The sequence below is a fragment of the Lissotriton vulgaris genome, chromosome 4_1 (assembly GCF_964263255.1).
Source record: "Lissotriton vulgaris chromosome 4_1, aLisVul1.2, whole genome shotgun sequence".
NCBI lineage: Eukaryota > Metazoa > Chordata > Amphibia > Caudata > Salamandridae > Lissotriton > Lissotriton vulgaris.
The window spans coordinates 47,695,512-47,714,033 of NC_141691.1; the positions used below are offsets into that span (position 1 = coordinate 47,695,512).

General features: G+C 50.5%; 1 protein-coding gene across 7 annotated transcripts in view; it reads left to right on the plus strand.

Annotated features, from left to right (window-relative positions):
* The window catches only part of MED12 (mediator complex subunit 12), an 820,436-nt gene that overhangs the window by 534,350 nt on the left and 267,564 nt on the right, over nucleotides 1–18,522 (plus strand). For all 7 annotated transcript variants that reach the window (XM_086918278.1, XM_086918283.1, XM_086918279.1 and 4 more), the window contains exons 30-32: nucleotides 1,778–1,939; nucleotides 2,026–2,137; nucleotides 5,019–5,108. In XM_086918278.1, the coding sequence (XP_086774404.1) occupies nucleotides 1,778–1,939; nucleotides 2,026–2,137; nucleotides 5,019–5,108 (364 nt within the window). The remainder of the gene's footprint in view (nucleotides 1–1,777; nucleotides 1,940–2,025; nucleotides 2,138–5,018; nucleotides 5,109–18,522) is intronic.

The following is an 18,522-nucleotide window of genomic DNA, read 5'->3' on the forward strand; positions in this document are numbered from 1 at the left end:
CCACACCGTTTACGGTGTTGGGGTACGATTCCAACATGTTTGATACCAAACACGATAGGATTTGTTGCAGCCGATTTTGAGAGGTTCATTGCGTAATTATGTGGTGCCCCTCTATAAAGTATATGGCTGCTTTACTTACAACCCAGGAGAATGGACTCCGTAGGCTGTAGGGGTGTCTGCTCTTGCAGGGGCACCCTCACACTCAGAACCAATCACACTGCCTCCAGGATTGCAAAGGCCTGCTATAGGGGTGTCTTATAGGTTTTAAGTGCAGTGACCCTAGATATAGGAAACCTATATCTTTAGTAAGTGGTGCTAGCACCAGCTTACACAGGCTGCAATGGCAGGCCTGTAGTGCCATTTTGAATGGGCTCCCATGGGTAGCATAATACATACTTCAGCCTATGGGAGACCTCTAAGGAACCTACGCTCTTGGGTACCTGAGTACCTTATACTATCCAATCTGGGATGTACCCAAGTACTGAACATAACATTTTAAGAGAGAAAACAGATAGACTGGGGGCCCTGGTTAGCAGGATCCCGGTCGGACTAGTCAATAACAGCTCAGAACCTGGCAACACGTGTGGGTAACCATAAAAGCAGATCCTACTTTCCTACAAGCTGGTTAATGCATTCTGAAGTAGTAGTTTTTAAAGAAGTGAGACTTCAACTCCTTCCTAATTTAGAGCATTACTTGGACGGCCCGATGGATATAGGGATGTTGTCCCAGATTCTTTGTACATAGATGGAGACGGCCTGTTGCCTTGTTTTTTTTCTTTTGTATACTTTGTAATCTTCAGTTGAATGGTGTCCTGGCTGCAGGTGTCCTGAGAAGCACCAGAGATGGTGATTTTGTCTCCAGATAACTAGGGGTGCGCTATAATGTCTTTGCAAAGGATGTAGCTGGTTTTTAAGGTAGTGCCAGGTGACAAGGGGACACTGGAGATCCCCAGGATGGGGGTGACACCAATAAATGGGCAGACAATTTGGGCCTTTGCTATAGACTCCGAACATGTTCATTACAGAACCATTACCAACTCCTGAGAAAAGGCTGAGGTACGACACAGATGATGCCTCTGCTGAAGTTATCCTAGCCAATCTGGTGCCAATTCTGAATTCCTGAAACACCATTCATTCATATATTAAGAATGATAGGAGAGATTCTAGAGTGCTCTTTGAAAGGAGTAGACCTTATCCACCTGGAAAGGTCGATCGATACATGATACCGTTTTGTAATGGATCTGTAGGAGGGACGCACAAAATAACTGAGCCCCTTCAGGAAGTGTGATGTTCCTGCAGCTCAGCTGCTCTGCAAGGAAAAGACAAAGACCACGGACAAGCATTGCTTTGTACGTGCAGGCACAGAGATGCTTGCCTGCTTTACCACTGGTTCACAAGCAATGGATCCTTCATAGATTCCTTTGCTTGAGATATTCCCCAATATGAGGCATGCAACACTCAGTAGTTAATGTTAACATATCATCATTCCAGCAATTGACAATGAATACAAACCTCCATAGACGAAAGTCAGCCTATCCACATTATTTTATGGCCTCTCCAATCAGTTGGAGAGGCCTCGGGTTCCCATTGTCCCCTGAGGCTCACTTTAATGACTCCACTTCCGCACTTAAGCTCTGTTTTTTCTGTCATTTATTATGTTTTTCTCGTAAAAAGTGTAAATTGTCAAAAACTGTATTTTGTGATTTTGAACTTTATAGTTTTTTGCTTTGTGAGCTGCTTAAGTCTCTAATGTTGCTTTTATTCTCTCCGACCCCAGTGCTTTGGAGCGGTCTGGTGTGTGGCTTGTGGCCCCTCTGATAGCCAAGCTTCCCACATCTGTCCAGGGTCACGTTCTAAAGGCTGCAGGCGAAGAGCTGGAGAAAGGCCAACACTTGGGATCCTCTTCCAGGAAGGAGCGGGATCGGCAGAAACAGAAGAGGTAAATTACCCCTTCGCTTTGACGAAGTAGAGGTAAATAGGTGCTTCGTTCCCTGGTGTTAACTTTTATTTTCTCCTCCTTGACAGCATGTCCCTTCTGAGCCAGCAGCCATTTTTGTCCCTGGTGCTGACTTGTCTGAAAGGACAGGACGAGCAGCGTGAAGGCCTTCTAACTTCACTCTACAGCCAGGTGCAGCAGGTAAGGGTAAACCTTGTCAGCATGGCCATTGTTACAGCTCCATGTCTCCTCCATTGCATTCTTGGCGTGTAATGGCTGGCGCTCTACAGCATGGCTCCAGGTACAAGCCTATTTCCTGTCTTACTGCAAGTTGCACCTTCTATGAACTGGAAGCCACTGCATGGACCTCCTCACCGCCATCGTCGGACAACATGGGCTCAGCATAGTATCTTACGCCGACGACACCCAGCTCATCCTCTCTCTCACGAAGAACCCCGAAGACACCAGGCTCAGTTTCCAAGAAGGGATGAAAGACGCCGCAGCTTGGATGAGGGGCAGCTGCCTAGAACTGAACTCGTAGAAGACAGAAGTCCTCGTATTTGGACCCTCCCCCACTGCGTGGGACAGCTCCTGGTGGCACCCCGCCCTCAGAAGCCCATCCACCCCGACGGACCACACACGGAACCTAGGCATCATCCTAGACTCCTCGCTCACCCTGACCCGCCAGATCAACACCATAGCCTTCTCCTGTGTCAACTCCCTCCACATACTCCGCAAGACCCTCAAGTGGATTCATCCCCACCCCCCGAATGCAGAAAGACCGTCACCCACGCACTCATAACCAGCAGACTGGACTACGGCAACGCCCTCGACGCTGAAATCAACAACACCTTGCTACACAAACTCCAGACCATCCCGAACACTGCAGCCAGACTCATCCTAGTAACCCCATGCCACGAGTCCATGACCCAGCATCTACGAGACCTCCACTGGCTCCCCATCGAGAAGAGAGTAACATTCAAACTACTCGCCCACGCCTATAAATCCCTCCACAACATCAGACCCACATACCTCAATGATAGTCTCCTTCCATGTACCCAAAAGGAACCTCCGCTCCGCCGACTTCACCCTGGCAGAGACCCTTCGCATCCGCAGAACCAGAGCAGGCGGGAGAGCCTTCTCCTACGCAGCAGCAAAGACCTGTAACGAGTTCCAGTCAGCATCAGACGCTCATCCAGCCCTTACAGCTTCAGAAAGAGCCTCAAGACCTGGCTCTTTGACTGATCCGGAGCACCACCCCAACTCACCCCCCACCTTCCTCCCCAGCGCCTTGAGACCCTCACAGGTGAGTAGCGCGCTTTATAAGCCCCTGATTGATTGAAAAAGGGTGCTGTGCCCCCTATGAGGATGGGTATGACCGCAACACCCAAATTGTTTTGTTCTAATGAATTTGTTCAGGGCATGCACTTATAAATTCAATATGAATTAATCTGGCCACCCTAAGGTTAAAGTTAATTCACTCAAAGGCAACAGTGTTCCTGGCACTTCCTGATGTACCAATCTGGTTACTGCGTAGCACAAGCAGGTATGGACGGTCAATCTGCGGCAGAGTTAGCGCACTGGACTGCTATATGATACACATTTTTTTCCAGTGAAGGGAGAGGTCGTCAATCTTTTGGAATGTTTTTTTGTGTGTGCATTTTTGAGTTCTGTAACTGGCATGCCAAGTGCATTCCTGCGCTCTTTCCTCCATAATATCGAAACTAAATCAGTACAACTGAAGCCCCTAGCATGTTGAAATTCCAATTGAAGCACTAGTAGGAATACTTTGGAGAGGGCTTCAGTTTCGGTTCCCGGGCCACATCAGCAGTTACCAAGCAGAAAAAACAAGGTCTCAGTGTTAAGCTAAAGAACAGCTCTTAGCTCTAAGGAGCTACATTAGTGTTTGTAGTTGTACCTCTGGCCCAGAAAATGCATGGCATAGGTGCACTAAAGGTTATTCAGATGTGCATCCTGCATTCTAAATTTCGAACCCACAGCACCATCTTGCGTAAGTCTTTGTGCGCTTGTTTCGCTAACTTAAAGGAGTTAAGTGTTAAAAGAGAGCAATTATGTTATTATAATATGTTATTTGTATTTATTGAGCATAGCATGCAAAGTGTCCTGGCCCTTTAGACTCAGCTAGTCAACATCGACTCAAGAATGAGGTACAATCAACTGAACACTGGCAGGGAGCGGCTAACATGCCTGAGGCCAACTTGAGAATTCTGCGATTCCCTTAAAACATGGAACTTCACATTTCTTGTTAATGAGAGAAGTTTAAGTAATATTTTAAATTTTGTCACACAGAACTGTTAGTTTAAAAGAAGAAGTTTACACTGCCTCGATGTTGTCTCTGTTTACAGCATGTGCGGCTGTTGAGCTCCCTCCCTGAAAACTTCTGCCTTCTAGTATCCAATTGCAATGGCCTTAAAGGCTGTCCTGCAGTCCATAGGCAGGATCCCAGCACTGGTGTCATATGTTCTTGTATGGACAGACCAGCCCAGCCTAGTTAGAATACATTCTAGTTGTGGCCCCAGGGCACTAGTGGTAAATAACATGATGTGCTGTGATTCATGCCCAGTAACCTCTGATTGCCCTGGGGCCCTGAGCAAAAGCCTGTTAAAAGTTAGGATACAGTACAGTTCTTGCAGGACTAGTCTTCTTCAGCATCTCTTTATCCTTCCCAGCTAAAGAGGGACATTTTACATGTTCGTTTTTTGTTTTTTTTGTTTTTGTTTTTTGTTGCTGAATTTAAGAAATCCGTCTTGGGCCTCAAACTGTGACAAGTCATTAACTTGAGCTTTTATCTGGAAAATATTATATTTAAAAGGACCTTACTGTAGATTCAGGTCTCAACTTCTCACGTGTTATTTTGGGAAATCTATCCCTCCCGTCTGTCAGTCTGTGGCAAGTGGAGTTGGAATTTGGGTGTTGTGTTTCTCTTGAATCATCTAGTGTTATCTGCCAGTGGGCTGGGATGTTTCATGAACCATATGTCTTGCCAGAATGTGATTTTTGGATTACTTGTGATGTTGAAAGGTTTTCACTTTAATAGCAGACTTGTCTTCCTCTTTCTTAGATCGTCACAAATTGGCGGGAAGATCAGTACCAGGATGATTGCAAAGCCAAGCAACTGATGCATGAAGCCCTCAAACTGAGGCTGAACCTGGTAAGGACCAGTCTTATTTAAGGGCAGCAGGCAGAAGTCCGGTATGTGGGCCTCCAGTGATGACTTGTCAGCGATAGCAAGGCTACTGTTAGAACTGGCTATTTCTGGTAGGCTAGGGCTGACGCCAAAGCCAGGCAGAAACCACCATTCTAGTCAGGGCAAGGGAGTCACACGCCAAGATAACCCCTGCTCACCCCCTTGGTAGCTTGGCACAAGCAGTAAGGCTTAACTCTGAGGCAATGTGTAAAGCATTTGCGCCAGCGCACAACAGCAACAACATCCTAGGCACACCACAAAAGGAACTCCACACAAGGTTATTATAAAATAACTTTTATATTGTAAAAACACATCAGATAGTATCACACAAAATACATGGTGCCAACTGGCACGGGCACTATTCACAAGGGATTATGTACACAAGACAGGGCCACGTGAGCCACTGTCAGAATCAGAAATAGCACTTCTAGAATAAAGAATAATAAAGAATAAAAATCATAGTAGCACAAATTAGCAACTATGGCACACAACCAGTAACCACTGGTAACAGGAACCAGGACCTCACTAGGACCACCTGTACTAAAAGAACAACCACCTAAGAATGAAATACATTTAGGGGTATAAACAAGAACACATTACCCATGATGCATGAAACACATTCAGAGGAGTAATAAAGGAAAACACATGATGCCTAACACATTCAGAGGTGTACAGACAAGGGAAACACAGGATGCATAAACCTACACATTCAGCGGTGGTCAGAACAAAGCACATGATGCAATAAAATACATTCAGAGGTGCAGCGCAAGAAGACACATGATGCCTAAAACATTCAGAGGTGCAGCGCAGGGAAAAGGAAGACACATGATCCCTAAAAACATTCAGAGGTGCCTGAACAATACAATAGGACAAAAATCACATGATGCCTAAAAACATTCAAAGGTGCAGGAATAACACATGATGCAAGAAAACACATTCAGAGGTGCAATAACCATACAATTGCGCAAAACTTACATAAGCCACAACCTGTGGCAGTCCCTAGGCCAACTGTCCTTGTTGGGGCTAAGACGCCCTGTGTCCAGAATTTCAGGGCGCGCTGCCAGGCAGCGCCAGTCAAAAGTAAAAGCCTAAACGTGGCAGCTGCCCACAAAGTGCTGGGCAGCTGTAAGCAATCACAAAAAGGCCTAAACGATGCAGCTGCCCACTAATTGCTGGGCAGCTGTGAACTTCAAACTGCGACAGGGTCCTCACTGACCCTTAGGCGCAAACTACGCCCACGCTGGAGCCTCACAGGCTCTGAAAACACACGTTGGAGCCACACAGGCTCTTAAACACTCGTGTCCCCCAAGAGCCTCACTGGGCTCTAAACACCAGGTGGGCGGTGAGCCCCTCTGGACTCAAACAATAATGTGCCCCCCTAGAGCCTCCGTGGCTCTCAAAACAACTGGGGGAGGACACGGGCCACAGGGACCATTGACAGAACGTTGGGGCGGCCCACTGCCAACTGGGGCCGCCCTGAATATACCCCTGCCGTGGCGGAGCTCTCAAGCTCCTGAAATCCTCATGCCCCACATGTTGGAGCGGCCCGCTGCCAAGTGGGGCCACTCTTTGCCGTCACTGTGCCTTCAACAGGCACCTACAGTAACCCACACGGAGCCCCCCAGCCCTTTGACTCACCAGGCTGTTCTTCTCCTGGCGGGGGCTCCTCCGGGCAGCGGCGCTTTCTCTGCGGGGCTTCAGGCGAGCAGCGCGGAGGGGCAGGCACCGGCATTGCGCCTCCCGCCCCCTCGCAGGACGACATGCTGCACGTCTTCTCCCGGGCTCCCTCCAGCACACGGGAGCCCCGATGACCAGGCCGCCATGCTCCTTCGTCTCCTCCCCGCCTCACTTCCGCCCCATGGCAGGCCCCGCCTTCGTCACGGCCGGGCCTGCCTGACTTCCGGTTTCGAGGGCCTCCAATGGCAGCACGGCCCTCGGTGGGGAGGCGGGCGCAGCGCCTCGGAACTCCGGGCCGGCGACGGTGATTCCACGAGGGCAATGCCGGGTGGGCACCGGCTTCAAATACGAAATAGAAACGGGCAAATAAGTGGCTAGTCCGCGGCAGCACTAAATGCAGGGTGGGCACCTGCCTGGATCATCAAAGCGCTCCCAAGCGCTAGACAAGAATAAAGCGCTTTTCAGCGCTAAGGCACAAATTACAGCGCCTCCAAGCGCTGAGGGGCACAGACAGCATGAGGCTCCTCAGGGATGGCCCCCCCTCAGAGACCAGGGACCCAGCAACAAGGTCCTCCTAGGAGCAGAGTGCAGGATGGTCAAGAAAAGAAGTCCTTCAACCCCCCAAGCAAAGCAGGGGTGTCCATAAAAACAAAGTCCATCCAGCATCCAGGGTCATCAGGTATCCAGTTGCTGGGCAGGGCCCAGGGATTCCCCTGGGCCCAAGCAGCAGCACGCCCCTGGCAGGATTCAAGTTAGAAAACAAGAACAAATTGGAAGGGGACACAGCCCCTTCTTATACAGAGAAAAGTCTTTGAAGTCTTTGTGCAGGCAGTGTGAGAACCAGCTAGAACTGGTTATAGGGAATTCCTTCAACTGTGAGGGGCAGAGGCGACAGCCGCCCAGCGGGAGGTGGAGCCAGCATTGTGGCAGGCAGGCACAGCCTCATTCACTCCCAGGTGCTATCTCCTCCCACTTCCCTGGCGGCAGATGCAGCCTTTCAACCACGGGCTGACTCAGACAACCTCCTGGGGCTCCCCAGCCCCTGTCACCCTCAAACCAGACAGTCAATCCACAAGCAGGCCCAGCCACTCCTGGACCAGGCTCACCAGCCAATCACACGCCAGACACAAATTACACAAATATGACAACTTCTAAAAGTGGCACTTCTACACTAGGTACAGTCATGCCGCATATATCATTACGCAGCATTCAATCTCACAAGTTCGTACATATCAAACTCGACCCTGCACTCCCCACACATCAGGAACTACCATGGGCATACATATTCCCCATTCATTCCTATGGGAGGGCAGGTCACTCACCACACATACACCGAGAGCTCAAGCACTTTACACTGTACCACAGCGAAAAAGTGCGCAGAGGCCTAAAATCACCAACACCAGGTTCCAGAAACAGGCTAGGAAAAAGCAAAAAGTCTCGGGGTGAACCTGCCTAAAGGGCCGGGTCCAACAGCTACGTACTAAAACTAGGGCAGCGATTGATGGTATAGAACACAAAATTAATATACAACATGTGCCTAGTTAGTAGCTCTTTATCCATACAGGTGCTGCTTTTCACACCTGGTTACAATAACAGTAAAACAGGTCTCCCAATGACTAGGTAGGGTCTCGTGTTTGGAATGTAGTCCCTGAATGGGATTGTTTGGCTGTGTGAATGTTTCTGGCTTCATCTGCTGTGTAATTATTACACCATCTAGTGGTTGGAGCTGGAAAAAATCCATAAAGCCTTCCAGCTGCAAAACTACACCTACAAGTAAACAATCATTTAATTTGCTCATCACCTTCAACTCCGTTATTTGAGTCCTTATCTGAAGGGGCTGCTTTTTTTCCCCACTATGGCTGTTCTGATTTAGCCATAGGAGGGGCTTATGGTCGGTCTGAATCTTGAAATGAGTGCCAAACAAGTATGGCCTCAGTTTCTTCAGGGCCCACACCACAGCGAAGGCCTCCCTCTCTATAGCTGACCAATTTTTCTCTCTGGGGGTCAGCCGTCTACTTATAAAAGCAATGGGCTGGTCATTACCATCAAAATTCAGTTGAGATAGAACAGCTCCCACACCCAACTCAGAAGCATCTGTTTGGACAATGAATGGTTTGGAGTAGTCTGGACTCTTGAGGATAGGTGCCGTGCACATGGCCTGTTTTAGGTCATCGAATGCTTTTTGACAGCTCGCTGTCCACTGAACCTTTTTTGGCATTTTCTTACTCGTCCGTTCATTGAGCGGAGTCACAATCGATCCGTTATTTCTGACGAACTTTCGGTAGTAACCAGTCAGGCCCAAGAAAGCTCGAATCTGAGTCTGGGTGGTTGGAGGAGCCCAGTCCCTGATTGACTGTATCTTGCTCTCCAGTGGTTGAACTTGGCCTCCACCGACGAGGTGGCCCAAGTATACAACCTGTGTCTGCCCTATCTGGCACTTGGTAGCCTTGATAGTGAGACCTGCTGCTTGCAGAGCCTCTAACACTTTCCGCAGGTGGACCAGGTGATCCTCCCAGGTGGAGCTAAAGACAGCAATATCGTCAAGATACGCCGCACAGAAGTCATCCAGCCCAGTGAGAACGTGATTCACCAACCGTTGGAAGGTGGCAGGTGCATTTTTCAAACCAAAGAGCATCAACACGAACTGATAATGCCCACCAGGGGTAGAAAATGCGTTCTTAGGCTTGGCGTCCTCAGCTAACCTGATTTGCCAATACCCAGCTGTCAGGTCAAACGTACTTAAGTAGTTGGTCGAAGCCAATCTATCGATAAGCTCGTCTGCCCTTGGTATTGGGTGGGCATCAGTCTTAGTGACTGCATTGAGACCCCTCAAGTCTACGCAGAACCTCATCTCTTTCTTACCGCCCGGGGTGTGAGGTTTCGGCACTAGAACTACGGGACTAGCCCAAGGGCTATCCGAGGGTTTAATGACTCCCAGCTCCAACATTTTCTGCACTTCACTTTTGATGCAGTCTCTAACGTGATCGGGCTGCCTGTAGATTTTACTCTTGACGGGCAAGCTGTCACCAGTGTCAACCTCATGGGAACACCAATTGGTCTGACTGGGTGTTAGAGAGAACATATGCCGGAAGGATTGAAGAACCTGTTTACAATCCTCCTGTTGATGTTCAGAGAGGCTGCCACAAAAGACAACACCGTCTACCGATCCATCGTCCGGATTCTGAGTGAGCAGGTCGGGAAGAGGGTCACTCTCTTCCTCCTGTCCCTCATCTATGGCCATGAGCAAACTCATGTCCTTCCTGTCGACATATGCTTTGAGCCTGTTGACATAGAGCACCCTGTGGGGGCTCCGGGGAGTTCCAAGGTCCACCAGGTAGGTGACCTCTCCCTTTTTCTCCAGGATGGTGTAGGGCCCGGACCATTTGTCCTTGAGTGCTGCTGGGGCCACTGGCTCCAACACCCACACCTTCTGCCCGGGCTGATAAACAGTCAAGACAGCCTTTTGGTCATGCCAAGCTTTTTGGAGTTCTTGGCTGGCCTTAAGGTTTTCGGATGCCTTCTCCATGTACTCAGCCAACCGCGAGCGGAGTCCAAGCACATAGTCCACTATGCTGGTGGCAGGCTTTTTGAGAGGTCTCTCCCATCCTTCCTTCACCAAACACAGGGGTCCTCTTACAGGATGCCCGTACAAAAGCTCAAAAGGGCTGTAGCCAGCCCCCTTCTGTGGGACTTCCCTGTAAGCGAATAAAAGGCAGGGAATCAGGACGCCAAATCTACGCCGGAGCTTTTCAGGTAGTCCATGAATCATCCCTTTTAGGGTCCTGTTGAACCGCTCAACAAGCCCATTGCATTGTGGATGATAGGGTGTAGTGAACTTGTAGTTGACACCACATTCCTTCCACATAGCAGTCAAATAGCTCGACATGAAGTTTGCACCTCTGTCAGAGACAACCTCCTTAGAAAAGCCCACTCTGGAGAACACTCCAACTAGGGCTCTTGCCACAACAGGTGCTGTAGTGGTCCTAAGGGGAATAGCTTCAGGATACCTGGTGGCATGATCCACTACCACCAGTATAAACTTGTGCCCTGATGCTGTTGGGGGTTCCATTGGACCGACAATGTCAATCCCCACTCGTTCAAAGGGCACCCCCACCACAGGCATTGGTATAAGGGGGGCCTTTGTCGTGCCACCTGACTTACCACTGGCTTGGCAAGTGACACAGGAGCGACAAAACTCTTTGGTATCTTCGTTCATGTGAGGCCAGTGAAAGTGCGAGACAAGCCTGTCCCACGTCTTCGTCTGGCCTAAGTGTCCTGCTAAGGGAATCTCGTGGGCCAAGGTAAGGAGGAAACCACGCTGAGACAAGGGGATAACCAGCCTCCTGGTCATGCCAGGCTTGGGGTCTCTTGCCTCAGTGTACAGGAGTCCATCTTCCCAGTATACCTTGTGGGTACCTGTGGCGTTCCCAGCAGCCTCAGCAGCAGCCTGCTGTCTGAGGGGTTCAAGAGAAGGGCAGTCTAACTGGTCCTTCCCCAGGTCTTCTCGTGTGGGTCCCCCTGAGCCCAGAAACTCAACTTGATCAAGTTCGAGTTCTTTAGGTTCAGTTTCCCGCAATTCCTGGAGGTCAGCCTCCTCTGAGGCTTGATCCTCGATCTGGGGCAAGGGGGAAGGCGATGCCTTAACCCTACTGCTCTTCTTCTTGGGAGGTGTCTGGTCCGTTGTTCCAGGATCCAGCACCTGTTCAGTGGGGCATCGTCTGACCTGTGACCTGGTCACAGCAAACACATGTGCTGGCAAGCCTAACATCTCCATGTGAGTCCGGTGCTCCACTTCTGACCATTGCGATGACTCCAAATCATTGCCCAACAAACAATCCACTGGGAGGTCTGAACTAACAACAACCTTTTACTGGCCATTTACCCCTCCCCAGGAGAAAGCAACAATCGCCATACTATGACTGGTAGTGACGTTGCTGGCATTGGTCACCAGGAAATCTGTACCTGGCATGATCTGTCCAGGGTCCACAAAGTTCGGCGTCACCATGGTGACGCTGGCACCCGTGTCCCTATAGGCCTGAGCCATTCGTCCGTTAATTAAAGGCGTCTGTCGGTATTTGCCCAAAGTATTGGGACTGACGTCAGGGGATATATCCACATCCCCTATACAGACAAGGACAGCCTGAGTGAGTGTACCAACTAGGTTGTCACACCCCTTAAGAACCCAAGGTTAACCCAACTAGTCCCTTGGGAGGCGCACTACTACTGCTGGCTGTACTAGGGGGCACAGGTGCCTTAGGGGCTGCAGTAGCAGGAGTCTGCCCTCCTTTCTTGGTGCACTCACTAAACCAGTGAGTTTTACTTTTACAGTATTGGCACCACCTTTTCGATTGGCCTTCTTGATTCTTCTTTTTCTGGGAAGCCTGACCGCCCCCCCCCCCTTTGGGTTGTTGGGGACCTGTCGAAGACTTCTGGTCAGTTTGTTCCCCTTTTGAATCTTTACCCTTCTGGTCTGCTTTCTTCTGACCACCCTGGTTCTGGCCCTGGTTTTGCTTAACCCTTGTTCTGACCCATCTGTCTGCCTTCTTTCCCAATTCTTGGGGAGAGGTCAGATCCGAGTCGACAAGGTGCTGATGCAACAACTGGTTCTGACAATTGTTTAAAATCTGTTCTCGCATGATCAAATTATACAATCCTGTGTAATCAGTAACCTTACTGCCCAGCAACCAGCCCTCCAAAGCCTTAGTGGCCCAATCAACGAAATCAGCCCAGTCCTGAGACTGAGTTTTCTGGGTATCCCTGAACAGCAACCTGTACTGCTCAGTGGTTAGGCCGAACCCATCAATCAGTGTGTTCTTCAGGACCTGGTAATTGTTAGCATCCTCGACTCTAGTAGTGAGGAGCTTATCTCTACCTTTACCTTCAAAGGAGAGCCACAAGATAGCTGCCCACTGACTCTGGGGGACGCAGTGTACAGTGCAGGCCCGCTCCAAAGCAGTAATCCATTTGTGGATGTCGTCCCCTTGTTTAAAGGGGGGCACTATCTTATTCAGGTGCTTAGTGTCTAAACTCCTGGGTTCCCGTGGGGGAATGCTGCCACCAGTGGGAATTGTCCCACTCAATTCTTGCTCTCTAGCAAAGGCGAGTCTCTCTTTGGCTAGGGCAAGTTCTTCCCTTTCGATCCGCAGTTTGACTTCCAGCTCCTTCGCTTCGTACACTCTCCTCTGAGGGGATGTCATCCCTCTTCGAGCAGAGCCTCGAGAGCCATTGGTTCGAACGGATCTATTAGAGCCTCTCGACAGAGACCTAACTCGTCCATTCCCAATGTTAAGCTGGCCTGAGAGAGGCCCCAGGAGTCTCCTGGTACCATTCTCGTGCCGGCTTAAGTTGTCCTGGGTTAGCTGGCTAACTATGACTGGACCTTTGTCTGCCTCGTCCCCAGATGTCTCTGGCTCCTCGTCCTCCTCTTCACCTTCTGCGGAGAGATGGATAAGATCAGGGTCACCTCGGGTTCCCTCGAGGGGGGGCATGTCCACTTCTGGATGAGAAGGGTCGGTGTTACCCGCCCTCCTAGCATCATAAGTCTCCAAGAGACCAATCAGAAACGGAATGGTAGGGTTTGCACCCTGTTTTAGCTTCCGAGATGTACAGATTTGTCGCATCTCTTGGAAGCTAAGTGCAGCATATCTGGAGGTGACCTGTGGAAGGTCGACTGACACAAGGGGAGACTCAGAGTTTCCTCCTTTGTCTGACATGCTGCTTCTAGTGTGGTGTAAGTGATGCACCTACCTACACTATGTGTTTACCTACTGATCCCTTGCTAAGAGTTGTAGCCAAGGTGTGCTAAGCCTTGAGGAGCTACAACAGCTGGTTCAGTAGAACTCGGAGTATTCTAAGCTAAGTTATATGTACCTGAAGTACTTATGCGATCTTTCACAAGATATTCTTAGGATACGCGTGTTAAAACAACAGCAAGCTCAAATCCCAACCGCTGCTCACCAATGTGAGAAGTTGGCCCGATATGCAGTGTTCACTATTCTAGTGACCACTATGCATCGGTCCAAGCGACCCTTATGGTGATTGGTTGTAAGTCAACCTTAGACCAGCTATCCTAGTAGCGCGGATACGAGCAGTCTTCGGGCTAAACTCTAGAGGGCGTGTTAAGCCAGCTGTTATACCATCACATACCCCTTGAACACCAAGTGAAAGGACACCACACAAGTGTTATGAAAATAAACAGTATATTTATTAGAATCACAACAGCCCTGTACTCTTTATGAGGACAGGGTACTAAGCACAGAACAAAACTCTTAGGAAAATACTTCAAGTGCACAATCAATACAAGTGCCCGAGGGCACGGAAAGTTCTAGTGGTCTCGGGCGGACCCGATAAGGCAAGTCGGAAGCGAGGGACTCGGGACCCTTAAGTAAGGAGGCTATGCGGGCACCGAAATGCCGGAGTTACCTAGCCACAAGGGCTGCGGCTGCACAAGTCTTACAGGCGTCGGGGGTCTTCGCTGACGAGCCAGGAGCCGGAAGGAAGGAGTTGCTGGCCGGCGACCAGTGAAGAATAGTTCGTAGAGATCCAAGCCTGGATCAGAGGTCGATGATTCCTGAAAGCAGAGGGGACCAAGTTCGTACTACTAGCCAGTAGTCAGAGGGTACCAGAAGGGCACCGGATGGCCGTCACCTCGACTAGGTGAGTGGGCGACGCTAGGCTCTGCAGTCTCACGGACCAGGAGGCGTTGTCGGCGACCAGGATGGAGGTGCGAGCTGTCCCACGAAGGTTGATGCTGTCGGCTTCGCTGGGCCCAGGATTGGGGCAACAAGCCTTGGCAGATTTCAGGACCACGTGGAGGGCCTAAAATGGCGTCTTGAGTGGACCAGGAGGGTCCGGGGTGCTCCTCTCGTAAAAGGGAGCAAAGGCCGGTCTGGAGCAACCAGACCAGCAGCGGTGGTTGTCGGATGTCGTCAAGGAGGTCACAAGCCAGCGGCTAGTAACCAGACAACGTGCTGAGCGGCAAAGCAGAAGGGCCCCACGCAGATCGTGGAGATGCTGGGAGACTGCACTTCGATGCTGGAGCGGCTCAGGGTCGGGGCTTCTCGGACCCCAGAGCACTCACCAGAGGATTCCTTCGGTGATCGTGCTGGTTTAAGAAAGCGTGCAGGTTTTGATGATGGCCGGTCCCTCGAGGTCTCGTCGCACCCACGGATCTCAGCTGGGCTGACGATGTGGGTAGAGATCAGAGGTGCCAGGGAAGCCGGTTCTCGTCGAGCTGGGTCGTCGGATTCCTGAGGAAGGACTTGCAGCAAACCGCAGAGTTCTTAGATGGTGCCTGCGGGTGCAGGGTGACTACTCCTTAGCCACAAGGGAGAAATCTTGAGAAGAGTCTCGAATGTCCTTTCGTAGAAAGTAGTTCTTGATTCAAAGATGATCTAATTTGGAAGGGTCCCCGCTCCTGCCTTTATCCTAAAGAGAGGGGTGGGTACATGACTAGGTCCTGCCCTAGGGGTGGGACCAGGAAGGGGGGCAGTTACAACAACAACAACAACAACAAAGGAGTTTATAAAGCGCCTGGTGACGCCATCACGGCGTGTCCCCGCGCTGTGGAAAGAAGTCAGGTGCATAGTGGGAATTACAGGGAAAACAAGTGAGTTTTTAAGCTTTTCCTGAAAGCAGTCTCCGAGTCCGCTAGTCTGATCTCCATAGGGAGAGCATTCCATTCCTTGGCGGCCATCACCCGAAAAGAGCGGCCACCCATTCTGGCCTTCCTGATACGGGGGACTATGAGCAAGCCAGTTCCCCTGGAGCGAAGAGTTCTATTGGGCTCATAAGGAATGGCTAAATCTTTCATATAGGAAGGAGCTTTTTGGGAGATAATCCTATAGCATATTAGTAGTGCTTTAAAGAGAATTCTCTTTTTTATGGGTAGCCAGTGGAGGGTATCTAGAGAAGGTTTGGAAGGAGCTCTCTTGGGAAGTCTAAGGACTAGACGTGCTGCTGTGTTCTTACACCCCTCTCCCCTGCCGGGCTTTCCCCAGGTCAGGGGCTGCGAGCCCCTGGAAATGGTTCTAGCCGGCAGATGCGTAGTGAGCACCGGGGTGCCACTCCGCAGTCACCTTCTTGTAAAGCCCTGCCTACCCAGGATACACAAAACCCTGTCTGGGATGGTGCGAACACCGCCCCGAACAGGAAAACCCTTTGTCCAAGCTCTCCTCGCTGGAAGGACTCCCAGCAGCAGGAGGTCAGACTCTTGTCTGTGGTGGCAGCATCCATTTTGTGGAGCTGAGGCTTCAGTTAACTTTAACCGGGGTTCACAGTTACGTACATGTCGTGTCCCTCTAGAAGGGCGGAATGCTAACCTCATCGCCAGCATTGGTGAGGGGGCAGCATCCCGATTCGTATGACACCTTACTCGACCTGTCTTGATAACGCCATACCGAAGTTACCGATATGGTACGCGTTATCATGGAACAGCCATTGGGTCTTGGTTCCGCAAGCTGCAACCAGGCTCGGCTCGTGCCAGAGCCCAATTCACACGATTCCACGCACTCTGCCTTCAGGATTGTCAAGGCCTGCCATAGGAGTGACTGATAGGAACTCGGGTGTCCATTTGAGGGTTAGATATAGGGATGCTATACCTACAGCAACGGGCGAGTACGCCACGGTGCCCCAGCTGTCGTGCAGCCAGTTGTGTCAGATTTAGATGGCCATCCAGGGGTGGCATAATACATGCTTCAGCCCCTGGTAGGCCCTGGGCACACCGATGCCCTGAGTTACAGGGTCTGACAAGGTGGCCCAGTTCCAATTGGGTAATGCACCTAAGGTACACACATCAATTTAGTGAGAGAACAGCTAGGCTGTGGGTCTGATTAGCAGGCCCACAGCCCGAGAAAGTCGTAAACCAGTGAAACAAAAGCAAAAAGTCTGGGTGATTATAGGATTGCAGACCCTACTCTCCTACAGTACCCAGGTACCTAGGGCAAGGAATCTAAAGAGGGTCTCTAAGGGCTGCAGCACGAATTATGCAACTTAAGAGACGCCTCACCAAACACACGTAAGACTGTCACTGCAGGCTGCGTGTCTTGATGCAGACAAGAGTGAAAACACGACATGGCACACAGCCCTATGTGCCATGCCTACAGACACTGCGTGCACACCCGCCTTACAGCACATGGGCAGGGTGCACTATGCTGCATGTGTGGACATAACTGCAAAAGCAGATCCGCCCCTGTGCAGTCCAGTCTAATTACTGCCAGTACAAGTGCCCAGGTTAACCATTTTAAGTATATTTGCTAGGTACTGGTCAAAAACGAGATTTACGGCTACAAGATGGCTTCACTGTAACTAAAGATGTTTGATATCAAACACCTTGCATTAATAAACCCACATTGAATCCAGTGGTGGATTTAATAATGCATGCACACCCCACCAACTACTTGAGTGATGGCTGACCGGTGTAGACCAGCTTCTCACCACAGACTAGTTTCTAACCCCCATATTTCCCTGTCCCCTTTCCCCCGCCACCCACTTGAGAGCCTATGCTCTCGGAATGTAAAAAAAAAAGACTGCCCTTGAGGGGTTGTCTTACACACCCCAAACAGGATGAACAGTAAATTTGCATTCCTAGGGAGGGAGTTTCAAAGAGCCCACTGCCTGTGGTATGCACATCTAGCTTCCCTCAGAGGAGAAAGGATGCCAGCCCCCCTGACCAGGGCCCATTTGACACCTGGGCAAATGAAGTTAGTAGTCAGAGGTGTGTCCACCCTCCAGCTAGTTCCACCCCTAAGGTGGGCTACCTGATGTGGCTGTGAAATTTAAAAGTCTTCCATCTTTTTGTTGCAGAATTAGGAACAGCTGGACAGGGTTATGCCTACTTCCCGCCGGAAGTGGTCATTAGAGGACGTAGTTACCCCCAGCAGTAAGTAGCCCATTGGCTACTACTAGCCTACACTCCTCTAAAATCACTAAAAGTAGTATTTAGGGGAGCCCCTGGCTCCAGGAAAGCAGATCCTGCCAACGTGAAAGAAGAAAATGGACTCTGCGAAGCCACAAAAGCAAGATCATAGGAGCAGCTACTTACTTAGCGCCAACCCTGCCGGCCGGCCTGCCTGCCTGCCTGCCTGCCTGCTGTCCTCTATCATTGTGCCAAAGTCAACATATCATTTAAATGATGTACCTCCATAAGCCTAGGAGGACTGTCAGCTTTTCTCCAGAGACCCAGGAACTCCTGTTGAGTAGTGGAGCTGTTTCCCTGCACACTGCAGGCACCCCAAGAGATCTATGAGGACTCCGGATCACCGAAACCCGGAAACCACCACTGCACCTAGCGATTTAGCCTGAGTCGAAGTGAGCCAACGGTGCCAGCTTTGTCTCCAGAGACAAAGCCCAAAACTTGAGGTTAACAGCTGTTGACTTCCTGACGTCGCTTGCAGCCTCTTTTTGCAGACCCCCTCTACCACGAGTATCTCCAGCGACGAAAACCCAACACCTCTAAACATCTCTGCACCCATGCACCACGGCTCCTGGAGGAGAGGACCAAAGCAGTCCCCACAGCCTGAGCATCGTGAGACCTGAGCCCACGTGGCTGTTCAGCCTGACTGCCCTTCCAGTCCCTGACTGCAACGACTTTGTGACTGGACACATCCCCATTTCTTACACAGGGCACTCAATGCTGTATTGTTCCGCTGCCCCCGGCCGCCCCTGTTCTGCCTGAGGTGACCTGTTGGTGCTTCCTTGGACC